The sequence below is a fragment of the Enhydra lutris genome, unplaced genomic scaffold, assembly GCF_002288905.1.
Source record: "Enhydra lutris kenyoni isolate GAN:26980312 unplaced genomic scaffold, ASM228890v2 scaffoldscaffold59, whole genome shotgun sequence".
Classification (NCBI taxonomy): Eukaryota; Metazoa; Chordata; class Mammalia; order Carnivora; family Mustelidae; genus Enhydra; species Enhydra lutris.
The window spans coordinates 4,645,290-4,665,217 of NW_019154143.1; the positions used below are offsets into that span (position 1 = coordinate 4,645,290).

The following is a 19,928-nucleotide window of genomic DNA, read 5'->3' on the forward strand; positions in this document are numbered from 1 at the left end:
CTTAAGACAGTTATCAAAAATACCTTAATCATTTTTCCCTAATGGAAATATTAATGTATTCTTGGTTAGTTTTTATGTCCTCCTTTTGGTATCAAAAGATCTTACATTTTATTTAACTATCCCTAGGCCTCTGTAGTTGCTCTATAAGCTCCTTCTGGCAGTTTAGTCCTTGGGAATGCATCTACCGTGTAAGAATAGAGAAAAGCATGTTTACTCACTGCTCAATAATAGTAACTAGTTAAATCAGTTGAACTCAAAATTATGATTCTGAAGCCACATCTGTAATCACCATTAATCTAAAGAATCATATAACGACTTCATCCCCTAAGGAATATAATATACTATAATATTCTAAGACAAAAATCACAGGTTTTCAGGAGTTAAAGAATGCACATGAAATAGACACATATGGCCCAAGAACAGACAATCAAATAAACCACAGAACTGATATACCATTAACCTCCAATTTTCTGCACCAATAAAGAGAACATTTGTAGAGCTAGTAGAAAACTGTAAATAATTTACCTATACAGATTAAGGAACAACTGGGTTGTCTTCTACACAGCAGAAAATGGATTATGACATTTGTGTATATTCTGTAAAAGTACAAAAGCGAAACATAAACTTAACTGGTAGTAGCTTTCACTCACTTCTGGATCACCACTAATTTCCAATAAACTCCAAAAAGAAAAGGGTTCCCAAAGTATGTGCGACTTAAGTTTTGCTTTTTAAGTTTAGAAACCACTAAGGTCAGATTAATATTAATATTATTAATAAACTAATATTGGGACATTGCTATATGTCAGGTGTTAGGCTAAGCAAACCATATCATTTAATATACATATACACACACAACCATGAAATGAGCACTATTTTAGACCTCATTTTTTAGATAAGAAACCAAGGTTACACAACTAGTAGGTGGCAGAGATAAACCCAAATTTGACCCCAAATGTTTTTTTTTTAATTTATTTTTTATTTTTTTAAAAAGACTTTATTTGACAGAGAGAGAGAGCACAGCAGGAGGAGCAGCAGGGAGAGGGAGAAGCAGGCTCGCAGAGCAGGGAGCCCCATGTGGGCTCGATCCCAGGACTCTGGGATCATGACCTGAGCCAAAGGCATGCTTAACGACTGAGCCAACCAGGCGTCTCCCCCAACAAATGCTTTTTAATAACCATACTACACTGTTTCATATGAATTTTAAAATTTATTCAACCAAAAAATACTTGTTGAACACCTACTGTGGACATGTCTGACCTCACAGAGCTTACAGTTTTATGGTGGCTATACTTAAGTAAAAGAACAATTACAATCAATATAATGAAAGTTTAAATACAAGTTGTCCAGGAATGAAGAGCACAGCACATGGTAATTAAGTGGATATATATAAATGTTGTATTTTACTATTTCCATATTCTCCATAAAAGGCAACTTATGGTTTAACGTACTGGAAGAAAAACAGCGGTGGGGATGGTAAATGGAATTACCACGAACAGAACAGAAATCACCATGAATTTCTAGCTCACATAAGTTTAGAACACTACTAGGAAGCAGAATCATACAGCTTTATTCATTTACCTATGGGAGGGGGGGAGTTAATATGTGCATAAATACACAGGTTTCTGATTATTGAGGATGTTAAAGGCATCTTGCTTTATCCATGCTGCAAGCTATCAAAGTAGTAGCAGGATACTTTACTAACCACTAAGGTTTATTTCCCCAGGTGAAGGACCAGAGTTGGTGACAATAAAAGCAAAAAGTAGGGTTTAAAGCAAGCTTCCATACCTCCTGAATGAGATGGTAGTTATTCCTTTGAGTCATTTATCATTTTGTACCTTCTTTTCAAGTCTTACCATGATCTACCTTATATTATGATAATTTTCATTCACTCATCTTCTTTTTTTTCCAGAGCACAAATCATTGGGGCAGAAAATTTATTTTTCATCTTGGTAACTCTACAGTATCTCGCATGGTGACTGAACAGAATAAGTGCACCACAAATATTTGTTCAATTGCATGAAGCCATAACAGATAATGGTACCCGCTAAAGGGTCATTGTACCACATATTTAGCTCTCTGCAAATTGCCAAGTAAAAGAAATGAAATCACTAGCACTTATTTTTCTATCTAAAAATTTCAACTATCATACTAACCTATAATCAGATAGACTTCACTGAATTTTTTAATTTGTATACAAGATTTTAAATATACATATAATTATATCTTATATGATGGCAAGCTCATACAACAAAATACACAATTTAAATATTTGGAACAAATATCTTCAGTTTATTACTTTTCTGCTCTTTTAAACTTACTGATTTCTATTATACTTAGGTTCTCGATTCTGGCTTTCCTTAGAGCCATAGGTAGAACTCTTAAACAGACTCTCTGCTCCCAGAAAGCCTTACTTAAATAGTCTGGGGAAGGGACTGTTAAGCTTCCTGGTTGTTCTAAGGTGCAACCAGTGTTGAAAACCACTGTTACAAAATAAATTGTATGTAACCTTGAAACCACATACATGGAGTTTGTAAACATGTAAAAATCTTGATCCTTCACAACATCTGAACTGTGATAAAGATTTCTGAAAATTTAGTTACTTTTGCATAACTACTATGAAACAAAATTTGAAGATTTTGCTCCTAATTAAAGAAAAAAAAGCTGGTCTTTAGGAAATGTTCACTGACAGAGTAATCAAAAAGTTTTGTGGGATGTTTAAAAATTATTGGATAAGATTTTATAAGGAAAACAAATAGACATAAACACTGAAGTGCATTTGTCAAAATATATATATTAGAGATTGTTCATTGGATTGTCACCAATTTACGACCTTATCAAAAATTACTGAAACATGGAAAACTTTAACAAGGAGCTAGATTCACACTCCTTCAAGCTATTTCTAACAGTAGGCTGGGACTGAAAAATAATTCACTCAGGTGAATCACACATTCACTCAGATGTGGTCATGGCATAACCCAGGGACGATTCAAATACAGCTTTCCATTACATATATTTCAACTGAGGGTGCCTGGGTGGCTTAGTCGTTAAGCATCTGCCTTCGGCTCAGGTCGTGATCCCAGGGTCCTGGGATGGAGCCCCACATGGGGCTCCCTGCTCAGCAGGAAGCCTTCTCCTTCTCCCCCCGCCCCGATTGTATTGCCTCTCTACCTGCCTCTCTCTCTCTCTGTCAAATAAATAAAAAAATATATATTTCAAGTGAAAGCCTAAAGAGTAGATAGAAAGATGAAGAGGAAAGCAAAAGAATGTGTTCAGAAAAATTTTGTAAGGGTAGTAAAAATGGCACACAGGAAAAGACCAAAGGAAGCTTTAATGAATACAAAAAGTCTCCCAAGTTGAGGAAACTATAACCTCAAGACCAAGTTCAACAAACCCCAGCAACAAAAACAGAAAGAAAACCACAATAAAGCAATCATATTCAAACTGCTGAAAACCAGGAAGACAAAAATTGTAAATGAAGCCAGAGAAAAGAACATATTGCAAACAGTTTGGATCTAACACAACATAATGAAAAATAATGAAAATGTTAAATATGGGAGTAAATATAAAAGGTAATTTTTCTTACTTTTACTTTCTTTAAAACATAATTTACTGATAAAAAGCAAGAAGAATAACAATGTGTTGTGGGATCCATAGCAATAGCTGATCCTCATCATTCAGATTCCAGATCTGTGAACATGCCTACTTGCTAAAATTTATTTGGAACCAAAAATCAATACTTTCTGTGTCTTTGCAGTCATTCACAGACATGCACAGAAGAAAAAAAAAAATTAAGTCACTCTTCTGCATATTCCCAGTTGAAGTCAAACAAGGTGATGCTCTGACTTCTTGTTTCAATTTTCACAGTATAAAAACACATGTCTTTTTCATGGTCTACTTACTGTCATGTGTTCTGAACTTGGGTTATTTTTTCTTATAGTGATTTTTCTGTTTAGAATGCCAGCCCCCCAAGCATCATGCTGAAGTGCTGTCAAGTGTTCCTAAGAGCAAGCAGCCTATAATATGCCTTATGGAGAGAATACGTGTGTTAGAGAAGCTTCATTCAGTTACAGTGCTGTTGGCCATGAGATCAGTGTTAATGAATCAACTACATATATATTAAATTAGGCACCTTTAAACAGAAACACATTATAAAACAGGCTTATGCATTTACTGCTTGACAAAAATTTTGTGACCAGATGCTTACAGGAACCTAACCCTATATTTCCCCTAGGAGCAACTGTTCAATATTCACTAATTCAAGGTTTGAGGTCACTTTACAGAATATAACTATCACAAATAATGAGAATAAACTGTTTACAGGAATAAAATGTATGACAACAGTACAAGTGACAACAGAAAGAAAACAGAAATATACTATTCTAAGGTGTAGATTACATCATTCTTAGAATAGTATGATATTGTTTGAAGACATCTCTGATGAAATAAAGATGCATATTATACAAACTAGAGCAAGGTTGGCAAAAATTTTCCATAAAAGACCAGCTACTAGTATTTTAGGATTGGTGTACCATATAGTCTCTGTCATAGCTACTTAACTCTGCTGTTGTAGCATAAAAGCCACAGGCAAGATATTCATGAATGAGCATGCCCATGTCCCAATAAAACTCTATTCACAAAAAGAGGTGGTGGGTCAGATTCGGCCCACAGATGTAGCCTACTGATCCTGGCACTAGAGAAACTGCGGAAAAAAATTTTTTTAAAGAGTATAATAAATCAACAATGGAGATAAAATGTACTTACAGAATATACTCAATTCAAGAAGAGAAAATGACCCAAGACCAGAAGAGACAAACAGAAATCAATATATTTAAATGCATCTATATTAAACATTGTATTAAATATAAATGGTCTATGCACTTAAAAAGCAGAAGTTGTCAGACTGAATTGACCCAAGGGTATGTAATCAACAAAAAACCCCACTTCACATAAGACAGAGAGATTATAAGCAAAAACATGTAAAAATATACCACAATGCAAATACTAAATTTTTGGGGAAAAAAGTAAGATTGGTTAGATCAATAACTATACAAAGATGACTTCAGAACAAGGTACATTCCAGAGAGAAGGGAAAAAACTTACACCGAAAAAGAAATCAATATATCAAATGTTGTAAAAATCCTAAATGTGCCTGCAAATAATTTTTGCTTCATGTTTTTAAGGCCTATTAATTAAAATTAAAAGGACTAATAGACAAATCTAAAATTATACTCAGAGATTTCAATACTCCTTTCTCAATAAAGGGTAGAATAAGAAAAGAAATCTATAAAGATAAAGAAAACACTATCAACCAACTCGATCTGATCTTCATAGAAAACTTCATTCAACAAGAACAGAAAATAAATTTTTAAAAAAACTGCATATGTAACATTCAGAATGTAGTGTAAGACAGAATCCTACACAATTAAAAAAAAAACCTCTTGAATTATACAGATTGAAATTAAAGTATATTCTTGGGCAAAAATTAAAATTAGAAATCAATATAACAGAAAAGCATCTGAAAATTTTTCAAATCCTTCCAAATTAAACAATCCATGGATCACAGATGAAATCACAAGTGAAATTAGGAGATGATTCAAACAAAATGTAAATGAAAATCCAACATATCAAAGTTTTTGTGGCATGCAGTTAAAGTAATGACTGGAGGGAAACTTACAATGCTAGACATACATAAAAAAGACAAGACTCAAATCAATGACCCAAGCTTCCACCTTAAGGAACTGAAAATAAAGTTAAACTCAAAGAAGGTAGAAAAAAGATAATTAAAAAATAGAAAACAAACAATAATAGAAAAAAATCACTTTAAAGGGTAATGAACACAAAGCACAACTTTCACCAATGAATCTGCCCACTTAGATAAATGAAAATCTTCCTTTAAAGACACAAATTACCAAAGTGTACTCACAAAGAAATAATCTTAATAGCTATGCCCACTAAAGAAATAGAAATTGAGTTAAAAATCTCATTAAAAAAATTCCAGGCACAGATGGCTTCATTGGTGAATTCTATCACATAGGTCAGGAAGAAATAATTTGCACGAGTTTATTCAGAAAACAGGAACGACATACTTTCAAACTCATTTTGTGAAGCCAACATTACCCTTGATACCAACACCACACAGATATAATAGAAGAAAAAAATTAGAGGCCAATACATTATCTTAGAAAGAAAAATATTAAGAAAATATAGGTATACTGAATTAAGGAAAATATAAAAAGGATAATATATGATAACCAGGAGGGTTTGTTGTAAGAATACAAGGTTGGTTTAACATTCAAAGGTATGACAACATACTTCAATCATATTAACAGACTAAAAAGATAAAAATACATAGATGCAGAAAAAGTATTTAACAAATTTACAGTCATTCAAGATAAAGAGTCTAAGCCAACTAGGAACAGACAGGAATTTTCTCAATTTGATGAAGAACATCTAAAAAAGTTTACATGAAACTTAATGGTGGAAGACCAAATGTTTTTCCTTTTAAGCCTGGTAACAAGGCACAGATGTCAACTCTTAACCACTTCTATGCAATATAGTACTGGATGTTTAGCCTCCAGCACAAAACAAGGAAAAGAAATGAAGTTTTGGAAGGCAATGCATAAAACTATCTTTATTTACAAAAGACAAGATTATCTATATAGAGAATCCTAAAGAATTTCTTAAAATTACTAGAAGTGATAAGTGAGTTTAGCAAGGCTGCAGGACACAATATCAACATACAAAAATCACAATATTTCTATACAATAAAATGAAAAATCAGACTGAGATTTTTAAAAATGCCAATTATAACTGCATCAAAAAAATGAGACAGATAACAAATGATGTACACAAATTCAAAGGGTGTTTTTGTTTCTTGTAGAAATTGTCAAGTTGATTTTAATGGAAATGCAAAGGACACAGACTGGTCAAAACAATCTTGGAAGAAAGAACCAAGTTGGAGGACCTGACTTTATGTCTTTATAAAACTGAAGAATTCAAGATAACGTGAAATTGGTTTAAGAACACACATATATAGACCAATAAAGCAAAACAATGTTCAGAAATAGATAAAAAGATATGTGGTTAACTGATTTACAATAAAGGTCCTAAAGTAATTCAATGAGAGAAGAATAGTCTTTTCAACAAATGGTCCTAAAAAAACCTGATGTCCAATGCAAAAAAATAAAGCTCAACCTTTATCTCACACAACACACAAAAATTATTTTGAAATGGATTGTTACGAGTTGAACTGTGTTCCTCCAAAAGGTGTTAAAATCCTAACCCCCAGTACCTGTGAATGTGACCTTGGAAATAAGGTTTTTGTAGATAGATGATCCAGTTAGGATGAAGTCATTAAGGAGGGCCCTAACCCAATAGGACTGTATCCTTACAAAAAGGGGAAATGTGGGCTCCTGGGTGGCTCAGTTGGTTGAGCGACTGCCTTCGGCTCAGGTCATGATCCTGGACTTCCAGGATCGATTCCTGCATCAGGCTCCCAGCTCCTTGGGGAGTCTGCTTTACCCTCTGACCTTCTCCTCTCTCATGCTCTCTCTCACTCATTCTCTCTCAAATAAATAAATAAAATCTTTAAAAAAGGGGGGGGGGTTGTCAACAGTCATTTATAGAGCGAAGTCAATATGAAGACACAGGCAGAACACTATCTGTAAGCTAAGGAATGCCTGAGGCCATTAGAAGCTGGGAGAAAGGCATGAAACAAATTCTTACTCATAGCCCTCAGAAGGAACAAACCCTACTGAGATCTCAATTACAGACAGCTAGCCTCAAAAACTGTCAGAAAAATTTCTATGGCTTAAGCCAGCCAGCTGTGATAGTCCTGCAGAACTAACATATGGATTATAGATATAAAGGTAAAAGCTAAAATTATGAAACTTCCAGAAGAAAACAGGGGACAAAAATCTTTCATTCAGGCAAATATTTTTTAGATACAAAAGCACTATCCATAAAGGAAAAAATTAATTGTACTTCATTAAAATTAGAAATTTTGGCTCTCCAAATGATACTGTTAAGAGAAGAATATAGTATATTATAATGAAAGGTATATTAACTAACTTAGATCAGAAAAAATAGACTTTAAGCCAAAGGCTGTAGTAAGAGACAAGGTCATTATATAATGATAAAGGAATCACTCCAACAAGAGGATATAATATTTGTAAATCTTTATGCACTCAACACAGGGGGACCTAAATATATAAAGTATATAAAGCCAATATTAAAGGATTCAAAAGAAGAAACAGACAGCTACACAATAATAATAGGCAACTTTAGTAATGCACTTTCAACAATGGATAGGTCATCCAGACAGAAAATAAAAAAGGAACACTGAAGTTAAACTATACATTAGACCAGACACTTAACAGAGATCTACTGTAAAATTCCATCCAAAAGCAGAATACATATTCTTTTTTTTTTCAAGATTTTATTTATTTATTTGACAGAGATCACAAGTAGGCAGAGAGGCAGGCAGAGAGAGAGGGGGAAGCAGGCTCCCTGCTGAGCAGAGAGCCCCATGTGGGGCTCGATCCCAGGACCCTGGGATCATGACCTGAGCCAAAGGCAGAGGCTTTAAGCCACTGAGCCACCCAGGTGCCCCCAGAATACATATTCTTCTCAAGCAAACATGGAACATTCTCCAGGAGAGATCATGTTAGGCCACAAAATAAGTCTTAACTAATTTAAGAAGACTGAAATCATATTAAACATCTTTTCCCATGACAATGGTATGAAACTAGAAATCAACTACAAAAACAAATCAAAAGAAACTTGGAAAATTCACATATATGTGGACATTAAACAAAATGCAATTGTACAACTAGTCAAGGTAAGATCAAAAGAGAATAAAAAAATACCTTGAGACAAATGAAAATGAAAATACATATATCAAAACTTATGGGATGCAGCAGAAGTTCTGAGAGAGAAGTTCATAGCAGTAAACACCTACATTATAAAAAAGAACTCAGGGGGCCAGGTGGCTCAGTCATTAAGCATCTGCCTTCAGCTCAGGTCATGATCCCAGGGTCCTGGGATCAAGCCCGACATTGGGCTCCTCATCAGCGGGAAGTCTGCTTCTCCCTCTTTCACTCCCCCTGCTTGTGTTCCTTCTCTCACTGTGTCTCTCTCTGTCAAACAAACAAAAAAAAATCTTAAAAGAAAAAAGCTCTCAAATAAACAACCTAACTTTACACCTCAAGGAACTACAAAAATAACAAACTAAGCCCAAAATTAACTTAATTAGGAAAGAAGTAATAAAGAAGTAACAAAGATCATAGTGAAAATAAATTAGAGACTAAAAAAACAACAGAAAAATTCAATGAAACTAAGAGCTGGTTTTTTAAAAAAGATAAGCAAAACAGACAAACCTTTAGTTTAAAGAAAAAAGAGAGGACTCAAATAAAATTACAAATCAAAGAGGTGACACTATGATACCACATAAATACAAAGGAACATGAAAGACTACTATAAACAATTATACACCAACAAACTGGACACTTGGAAAAAATGGATAAATTTCTAGAACCTACCAAGCCTGAGTCATGAACAAGTAGAAAATATTAATAGATGAATTCATAGTAAAAAACATTGAATTGGTAATAAAAATCCTCCCAACAAACAAACAAAAAGACCCAGATGACTTCACTGGCAAATTCTACCAAACATTTAAAGAATTAATACCAATCGTTCTCAAACTCTTCCAAACCATATAAGAGGAAGGAACATTTCCAAGTTCATGAGGCCAGCATTACACTGATACCAAAGACAGATAATGACACTATATGGAAAAAAAAATTATAGCTCAACATTCTTGATGAACTAGATGCAAATATTCTCAACAAATATTAGCAAACTGAATTCAACAACACTTTAAAAGCATCATACACCATGACCAAGTGGGATTTATTCCAGGGATGCAAGGATAATTCAACATCTGCGAATCAATAAATGTGATATACCACATTAACAAAATAAAGGATAAAAATTATATGGTCATCTCAACAGATGCATAACAAGCATTAAAAAGAAATCCTCAAACTCAACACACACAAAACAGATAATCACGTCAAAAAATGGGCAGAAGACATGAACAGACACTTCTCCAAAGAAGACATACAAATGGCTAACAGACATATGAAAAAAATGTTCATCATCATTAGCCATCATGAAGATTCAAATCAAAACCACATTGAGATACCACCTTACACCAGTTAGAATAGCGAAAATCAACAAGCGAGTAAAGAACAAGTGTTGGAGAGAATGTGGAGAAAGGGAAACCCTCTTACTGCTGGTAGGAATGCAAGTTGGGGCAGTCACTTTGGAAAACAGTGCGGAGATTCCTTAAGAAATTAAAAACAGAGCTACCCTATGACCCTCCAATTGCACTACTATTTACCGCAAAGGTACAGATTTAGTGAAAAGAAGGGCCATCTGTACCCCAGTGTTCATAGCAGCAATGGCTACAGTCACCAAACTGTGGAAAGAACCAACATGCCCTTCAACAGACGAATGGATAAAGATATGGTCCATATATACAATGGAGTATTATGCCTCCATCAGAAAGGATGATTACCCAACTTTTGTATCAACATGGACGGGACTGGAAGAGATTATGCTGAGTGAAATAAGTCAAGCAGAGAGAGCCAATTATCATATGGTTTCACTTACTTGTGGAATGTGAGGAATAACACAGAGGATGTTGGGAGATGGAGAGAAAAGTGAGTTGGGAGAAACTGGAAGGGGAGACAAACCATAAGAGACTGTGGACTCTAAGAAACAAACTAAGGGTTTTGGAGGGGAGGGGGGATGGGGACTGGGTAAGCCTGGTGGTGGATAATAAAGAGGGCGAGTATAGCATGGAGCACTGAGTGTGGTGCATAAACAATGAATTCTGGAACACTGAAAAAAATAAAATTAAATTAAAATTTTTTAAAAAGCATTTGACAAAATTCAACATCAATTCATGACAAAAACTTTAAATGAAGTGAAGTATAGAGGAAACATGCCTTAACATAACAGGGGCTGTATACGACAAGCCCACAGCTAACATCATACTCCGTGGAAAAACCTAAGATCAGGAATAAGACAAGGATGTCATTCTTGCTACTTTTATTCAATATAGTACTGGAAGTCCTAGCCAGAACAATTAGGCAAGAAAAAGAAATAAAAGACATCTAAATCAGAAAGGAAGAAGTAAAATTGTCTATGTTTGTAGATGACATGAAACACTCCAACAAAAAATTTTGTTAGAATTAATGAACAAATTCAGTAAAGTTGCCAGATACAAAATCAATATACAATAATCTGTTCCCTTTTTATACACTACTAAGTTAATATCAGAAAGAGAAATTAACAATCCCATGTATAATTGCATCAAAAAGAAGAAAATACCTATAAATAAATTTAACCAAGAAGGTGAAAGATCTACACACTAAACATTATATCTGTAAGACTTTAATGAAAGAAACTGAAGAAGATGCAAATAAATGGAAAAATATTCTATGTTCATGGACTGGAAGGTTATTATTAAAATATCCATACTACCCCAAATTTTCCAATGGCATTTTACACAGAAATAGAAAAAAGAATATTAAAAATTATACAAAACCACAAAAGATCCTGAATAGCCAAAGCAATCTTTGAGAAAGAAAAACAAAGCTGGAGGCATTTACATTTCTTGATTTCAAACTATACTTTAGAGCTATAGTAATCAAAACAGTACAGTATTGGCATAAGAATGGACATATAAAATCAATGGAACAGAACAGAGAGCCTAGAAATAGACCTATGCATATATGGCCAATGAATTTATGATAAAGAAATCAAGAATATACAATGGAAAGAATAGTCTTTTCTGTAAATGGCGCTGGGAGAACAGGGACAGCCAAATGCAAAAGAATGTAACTGAATGCCTATTTTACACCGCACACAAAAATCAACTCAAAATGGACTTAACACTTGAATGTAGGACTTGAAGCCAAAAAACTCTTAGAAAAAAACATAAGGGATAAATTCCTTGACATCATTCTTGGCAATGAGTCTTTGCATTTGACACCAAAAGCAAAGGCAACAAAAGCAAAAATAAACAAGCAGGACTACATCAAACTATGAAGCTTCTCCTCAGCCAAGAAAACCACTGACAAAATGAAAAGGCAACTATAGAAGGGGGGAAAAGTATTTGCAAATCGTGTGTCTGATAAATACCCCAAATACCAAAAAATAACTCCTATAACTCAATGGCAACAACAACAACAAACAATCCCATTTAAAGATGGGCAGAAGAACTGAATAGACATTCCCCCAAAGAAGACATACAGGTAGCCAACAGGCACATAAAAAGTCCTCAACATCACTAATCATCAGGAAAATGCAAATTAAAATCACAGGGAGATATCACCTCCTGGCTGTCAGACTGGCATGAGATAAAAAGTGTTGGTGAGAATGTGGAGGAAAGGGAACTCTTATGCGCTGCTGGTGAGAGTCTAAATTTGTGCAGCCACTATAGAACACAGTACGGACCAAAAAAAAAAAAAAAAAAAAAAAGAATATGGACACTCCTCAAAAAATTAAAAATAGAACTACCATATGATCCAGCAATGCCATTTCTGAAGAAAATGAAATCACTACCTTCCAGGTCAATGCATCATTATTTACTGTTGCCAAGACATGGAAAGAACCAAAATGTCCACCTAAGGGTGAATGAATAAAGAAATTGTGGTATATATATATATACATATAAAATGGAGTATTATTCAGCCACAAAAAGAAGGAAATCCTACCATTTGCAGCAGCATGGATGGACCCTGAAAGCATTATGTTAAGTGAAGTAAGTCAAGCAGAGCAAGACAACTACTATATGATCTTACTTATATGTGAAAACTCCTATAACTTAACTCACAAAGACAGAAAACTGACTGGTGGTTACCAGAGGCAGAGGGCAGGAAGGAAGGTAGTCAAAGGGTACCAACGTCCAGTTATAAGATAAATAAATTCTGGCAATGTAATGTATGGCATGGTGCCTATAGTTAACAATTCTTTACTGTATACTTGAAAGCTGCTAGGAGAGTAGACCTTAGAAGTTCTCATCACGAGAAAAGAATTAACTGTGGGAGGTGATATAAGTTAACTACATTTATTGTAGTTATCATTCGGCAAAATATACACATATCAAATCATTATGTTGTATACCTTAAACTAATACAAATTTATAAATGTTATATCTCCATAAAACTGGAAGAAAATTAGAAGCAACGTAAATGACCAAAATAAGAAACTGGTTATAAACTTTATGCATCAAGATGACTGAACAGTAGCCTTTAAAATGATTATTATTTAGATTATTATTTAGATTAATAAAAGAGTTCTCTTAAAAAAAGAACAGATGAAGAGAAACCACAGACTGGAAGAAAATACCTACATTTTATATCTGGTAAGAACCTGTATCTAAGATGTTAAAGAACTTGGCAAATAAGCTCATGGACAGATAACCAATCTCATTCACCATTAGGAAAATGCAAATTAAAACCACATGGAGATATTACTACACACCAACCAGGAACAGTTAAATTAAAAAGACTGGAAATACCAAGTGTTGTTAAGGATATGGCCATCTTACTTCCACATATGTACCCCAAGGAAATGAAAACATGTATCTTTTTTTTTTTTTTAAGATTTTATTTATTTATTTATTTGACAGAGATCACAAGTAGGCAGAGAGGCAAGCAGAGAGAGAGGAGGAAGCAGGCTCCCCACTGAGCAGAGAGCCCGATGCGGGGCTCGATCCCAGAACCCTGGAATCATGACCTGAGCCGAAGGTATTGGCTTTAACCCACTGAGCCACCCAGGCGCCCCGAAAACATGTATCTATAATCGAGATCTGAATGAGAATGTTCAGAGCAATTCTATTTATAATGCTCCCAAATTAGAAAAAATTCTAATATCAATCAACTGATGATTGAATAAACAAAGTATAGTATATCCATACAATGGAAAATAATCAGCAACAAAAGACTATATACTATGACTTCATTAATACGAAAATCTAAAAAAAAAAAAGTGTAACCATAGTAACAGAATGCAGTGCAGTGTTGGCCCAGGACCAGGATGAGGAAAGGAGACTTCTGTTTGAAGTCTTCTACATCCTTTATCAACCTGAGAAGCACTCTTTAACTTCACTTTCTACTTAAATGTTTTACTCTGATGAATAGGTTTCCTTTAGTAGACTATAAGTTTTTTTGAGGGAAGAGACACCTGTTTAGCCTATTTCCTAAAATTTAACCAATGCCCTATCTTTTAGCAGGTTCAGGTAGATGTAGTTACTAAGAATAGATATAAGAAAAGCAGGTGTGCCTGTAAGAGTCCTGACAGTAAACCTGGAGTTGTACAGGTGTAAAATGGAAGACTGGTGAGCAAGTGCCCAAGACAAGAGGGAAGGTAAAAAGCAAAAGAACTTCTGACTTGGTTTTTCCAAACACCAGATGAGTTAGCAATCCATGAAACATCTCTAGAAAATATTAGGATCTGAGATGGTTCCCTTAAGAATTCTGATTTGGCCTGCAACAGGTCATCCCTTGAAACTTCTTTCTCCTTTATCTGTCTCTAGCAGTGAAGACCCAAATTCAGATTAAATTATTCAGAATCTCATTGCTGGAATTACAACCAGAAATCATCCCAACTCAATCATCTGAGAGATTTGCAAACTATTATCCAAAGAAGTCAAATCACTTGTGCAAAGTTATAAAGTAAATAAATACAGCTGACATAGTTTCAAGCTTAAAACTCTTTTACACTACACTTAAACAACAGCTAGAATCCTAGCAAACATCAAAAGGAATGTGTAATGCACTTATGCCTATACCGACTATGTATTTTTGCCAAATACATCCCCATTTCACTCTAATGTTGATTTAAATTCAGTTTACCATGATACTCATTTTATGCCGGCTAGCTCTATAATCAATAATTCTATTTTACATCTATATAAAGTTCACACTGATTGATTTTTTTGGCTGTCTTATTTCCTTGGTATCACTGTATTTTTTCTGTATTTTTTCATGGATTACGATGTTTAATCCAGTCTCCCAAGAGTTTACCCATCTGACCCACATCTCACATCTACATTAAAGATGAAGTAACAAATTCTAAAATAATCCCGTAGAAATCAGTATGCCTCTGTATGAACAGAAGAACGAAATGAAATTTTAGAAGACTGAAAACAATAATACAGATTCTACCAAAACATTAGTTATAAATTTCTATGGGCTCAAATGAAAAGGAAACATTCAAGTTACAAACTGTAGTTAAGATAAATTCTTATCTTTAAATTAAATAGCTAGTTACCAACATATTTGTGAAAAACCTCTGTAACGTTTAGTGCAAGGGAAAATAAAAGCAAAAATACTTAAAGACACCCAGATGGTTCTACAGATCTACAAAAGGAAACTGAATCTTTAAACCACATTTCAATAGACAAGTTACTGTTACCACACACAAGGCATAGGCTGTTTCTACAAACCGCACAGCATTTTTAGACCATTAATTACTTCTACATCAGAAGATAATAACAAATCATATAAAGCATAAGAAATTAAAACATAAACAGTACAATGAGAAGGCTGAATACAAATGTATTAATCTCACCTGATACGATTTTTAAAATAAAAAGTACACTAATTTGTTCCAAACAAATTTGAAACATACGCTCAGTCCATTAAAAACAAAATGTAAGCAATTCTTACTACTTAACCATATAGTTCTATGAAAAAATAGAGAACATAACCACTTATCCAGCAAATCAAAGTTATTAAAGACATTTAGCTAAGGTTCCTTAAAAAATGGTAAAGTATAGGGCAGGAGGTATGCAGAAGGGAAACAAAATAAAACCACCCTCAATTTCAAGTTTTTATGTATTGTCATATATTAATAACTTGTTTACCTATTTTTTAAGCAAGAGAGAGTGGTATTCTCGTATTAAACGGTAGTATAGGTGAAATCAAGACCTAAAGGGAAGGAAGAAGGTACAAAAAAAAAGGGTAGAATGCAGGGCACCTAGGAAAAACAGGTGTGGACCTGGGACTCAGCCACAGCTGTGTTCCATCCTTTTGGTAAGCCACCTGGATGCCTTGCACCCTCTGCGTCCTGTTTTCTCTAAAACCAAATGAGATTTCTGAAGTCCTCCTGATTTTATATGGATTTTCCTGCTCTTAAAAGAAAAACTAAATGGGCAGTATTTTAAAGTTAGGATAAAGGCTCCAGTTGTTAGAATCTGAAATTTCAGACTTTAGGCTTCTAGTCTATTAGCATTCTTCCAAAATGATCCAAATTAGGATATAAACAATTGATCCATATATGTTAACTCACTGTTGCATGTATAATTTATAGAAAAGCATTAGAGACAATATTAACTAGAAAAACTATTGACATAAATAGCATGCACAGTACCTTCTGATAAACAATGGAGCACACAAGATCCTTGACAGCAGATAAAGATAGTTCCTGGGCTTCGATGGTAACGCTCTCCCGTGTAAGGCCAATTTGCAGCAGAAATGAAATTGTATGCTCTGAGCCTCTGGAGTTGGTAAGTGATGGCGCACTGAAGCTTCCATTAGAGAGTCGGGCAGAGAGTCCTGTTTTTGGACTTGAACATGGAGAAGGAGCTGGAAGCACAGCAGGAAGTGTTGCAGGTAATACAGATTTCTGGGCTGAAGGAGGAGAATTGTTTGCAGACATCTGCCTTTCTTTAATCTTTTAAAATAGTTGTCAATTCTTTTTCAGTGGTTATGAAGAGGTTTTTAAAATCACAGCAGTAAAAAAATGACTGTACTTTTGGATTTAACTGAACACTTCTTTATTTCTTCTTTTAAGCCACTCATGCCAATGACTGCAACTTCTACAACTGTGAGTTGAATACACAAAAGGTCCGACTTCCTTTAGTATCAGTCCCATCAAAAAAGAGTCTTGTCTTTAGGACCACAACTAGGGATTTGCAAAGGATTTAACATCACTGAATTATCCTCAGCAGAAAAGAGTTGACATTGCTTCTTTACTAACCATCTTCATTTATTTTCTTTTAAGTCTACTCTTGTCTCTCTCTCTTAATTTCAGAAAATACATATCGAATAAAAGTTGTTTTTCTATTAAGATGAAATCCTCCTGATTTAAAAAATAAGTGGTTAGGCTTAATCTATTTAACCCTTATCTTGAGGTTTACTGATTTGATGGGATACTTTTCCAAATGTCCACACCTTAAATCACCTTCTCAAATGTCTTTACTTTCATTTTTGGGGGGGGCAAATTTTTCCATGATGAAGCACAAAGCTTTTTAAAACAGTACAGGCATATTTCACTTGATGAATAGGTCCACTGAGAAAAGTTGATGCTTTCTGAAATGTAGTCAGGCTGGAAGGAATTTTAAAAACACTCTTAATATTTTATACTCATTTGACATTATTTTAAAAATGCAAGAATCCCTGTATTTTTTTTAAATTATAAGTTTTGCTTGTATGTTTGTAATACATCAAGACATCCTAATGAGTAGCCATTTTAGGGGGGCCTAGTTATCAGAGACATTTTTTGAGAGAGGTATAATTTTAGGGAGAGCCTCCTGCTCACCACCACCTCCTCCACCACCATCACCACCACCAAGTCCCTGGCACGCCTCACTAATACCTGAAACCTGAAGGTCAAACACTTTTATTCCACAAATATACAACTGAGTTAGGACAAAAACAAAGAAAAATAGGAGGGACTAAAAGAAGGTTAAAATGGACAGACACCATCATAGAAATAAAGCACACACCACTCAGTCATATGAAAGATGTATAATACTGTCCTAATAAAGACATGTCAAAAGTATTCTTTTTTTATATCAAAAAGTCTAATTCTGCCAAAATATGATTGCTGACTTGCTTTGTTGACAGATTTCTTTCAGAAGCTAAGAAAGCAGAAGGAACATCCTATGCACAGTTATAATGGGAATGACGTATGACAGGATCACAGGAGAAAGTGATCATATTATAAAGGGTTTCTAAAAGTAAAAAAAGAGAGAGCACTAGGCTCAGTTACAAATGTATCACAGTTTACAACAGGACAGTTCAAAAACAAAAGGTATGTATGACCCCGATGACTTAAGTGAAATGGTTCACAAGGGATCTAAATTTTACACAATTCCAATGATGAAAAAGAGGGAAGCACCCAATGTGGCTGCAGAATCCGCAAAGAAGAGCAAAAACATACACACAGGGTAACAGGAATTTGAAAGCTCAGGAAAAACTGAGGCTTAGAAAAAGCTGCTTAAGGTAAAAAAGCTTTTATAACTACATTCAAATAAATATCATTCCACCTTATATGGTACAGCACTTAACATCTTATAAATATTTTACATACTTTACGTCATGCATATCTCTTTGGAGACAAATAGATTTCTGCAGATGAAAAAACAGAAGCATAAGCATATGAAGTAATGTGCCCAGCATCACATGGGTATTAAGAAGTGGAGTGGGGGAAGCACCTGGGTGGCTCAGTCGATTAAGTGTCTGCCTTTGGCTCAGGTCATGATCCGAGGTCCTGGAATGGAGTTCCACATTGAGCTCCCTGATCAACCCCCCCCCCCCCCCCCGCCCAGCCCAACTCATGGGGTCTCTCTCTCTCTCTCACACAAAAATAAATAAAATTTAAAAGAAAAAAAGAAGAGGCAGAGTGGGAATTAGGACCCAAGTTTCATACTTTCTTACCAAGTGCTGTCTCACAATAACATACTATTTGTCAAAGAGAACAAGGAACTGAGAGAATCACTGCTCAGAGATGTTGTTAGGGTTGAGAGAGCGCATAGAAAAGGCAAAATTGCTCAACTTGTATTTTGCTTATCTTCTCTCAGTTTTTAAACTAAAACTGTAGAAGAGCAATGAGAACTGAAACCCAAGCCTGGTGAATGAGAGACTAAAACAACTTTATATGAGTGCAAGTCTTTGGTTCCAGATGCAATTCATTCTATGCTGCTAAAGCAATCAGCAAGTGTAATCACAAAGCTGACTCTCATAATCTTGGAGAAAGAGCTCAGAAAGAAATAATCAGGGCCTGGATATTGGTCAGATGTACTTCAAATTTTACGAGCTGCAGGAGTGGAGAAGTGGATTCCAGAAATCACAGACATATAAATTTAATATTAATCTTCAGTCAAATGGGAGAATAGATTATGAAAATGAGTAGTTTCTGAATACTTAGAAAATAATCTCTAGATGACAGCATGAATTCAAACAGAGTAAGGCCAAATCCACTGCATTTACATCTTGGAAAAGATTACTAGACTTCTTAGATGCAGGAACAAAGAATAATAATAACTTACAGTCACTGAGTTCCAACTATCTGTAAGGCACTGTTCTAAACATCCCATATGTGGGATGCAACATCCCATATGCAACAACCTATTTTATAGTTGAAAAAAACAGTCTTAGAAATTAAAGTACTGGGACGCCTGGGTGGCTCAGTTGGTTAAGCAGCTGCCTTCAGCTCAGGTCATGATCCCAGCGTCCTAGGATCGAGTCCCGCATCGGGCTCCTTGCTCGGCAGGGAGCCTGCTTCTCCCTCTGCCTCTGCCTGCCACTCTGTCTGCCTGTGCTTGCTCTCTCTCTCTCTCTGACAAATAAATAAACAAAATCTTAAAAAAAAAAAAAAAAAAAAGAAATTAAAGTACTTGCCCAAAATCACACAATTAGCAAAGCCAGGGGAAAAAAGTGTATTCTGGCCAGAATAGTATTCAAGATGTTTTTTTATGCTATTTTTGCAAATACATTGTTTGAGTGTGAGTTGGATATTAGTGTAGTTGGTAAGTTTACTGGTCTATATCAACCTAAATGAAAGAAATCTTTAGGGGATGTGCCTTGGAATTCTGCTCTTGACCCTATATTGATTCTGACTGTTTA

At 34.8% G+C, this 19,928-nt stretch overlaps 1 protein-coding gene across 1 annotated transcript in view; it reads right to left on the reverse strand.

Annotated features, from left to right (window-relative positions):
* Positions 1 to 19,928, reverse strand: part of LOC111158360 (protein kinase D3) — an 83,261-nt gene that overhangs the window by 57,207 nt on the left and 6,126 nt on the right. Inside the window, exon 2 of the mRNA XM_022520358.1 lies at positions 16,450 to 17,406. Within this exon, the coding sequence (XP_022376066.1) occupies positions 16,450 to 16,737 (288 nt within the window). The 5' untranslated portion in view covers positions 16,738 to 17,406. The remainder of the gene's footprint in view (positions 1 to 16,449; positions 17,407 to 19,928) is intronic.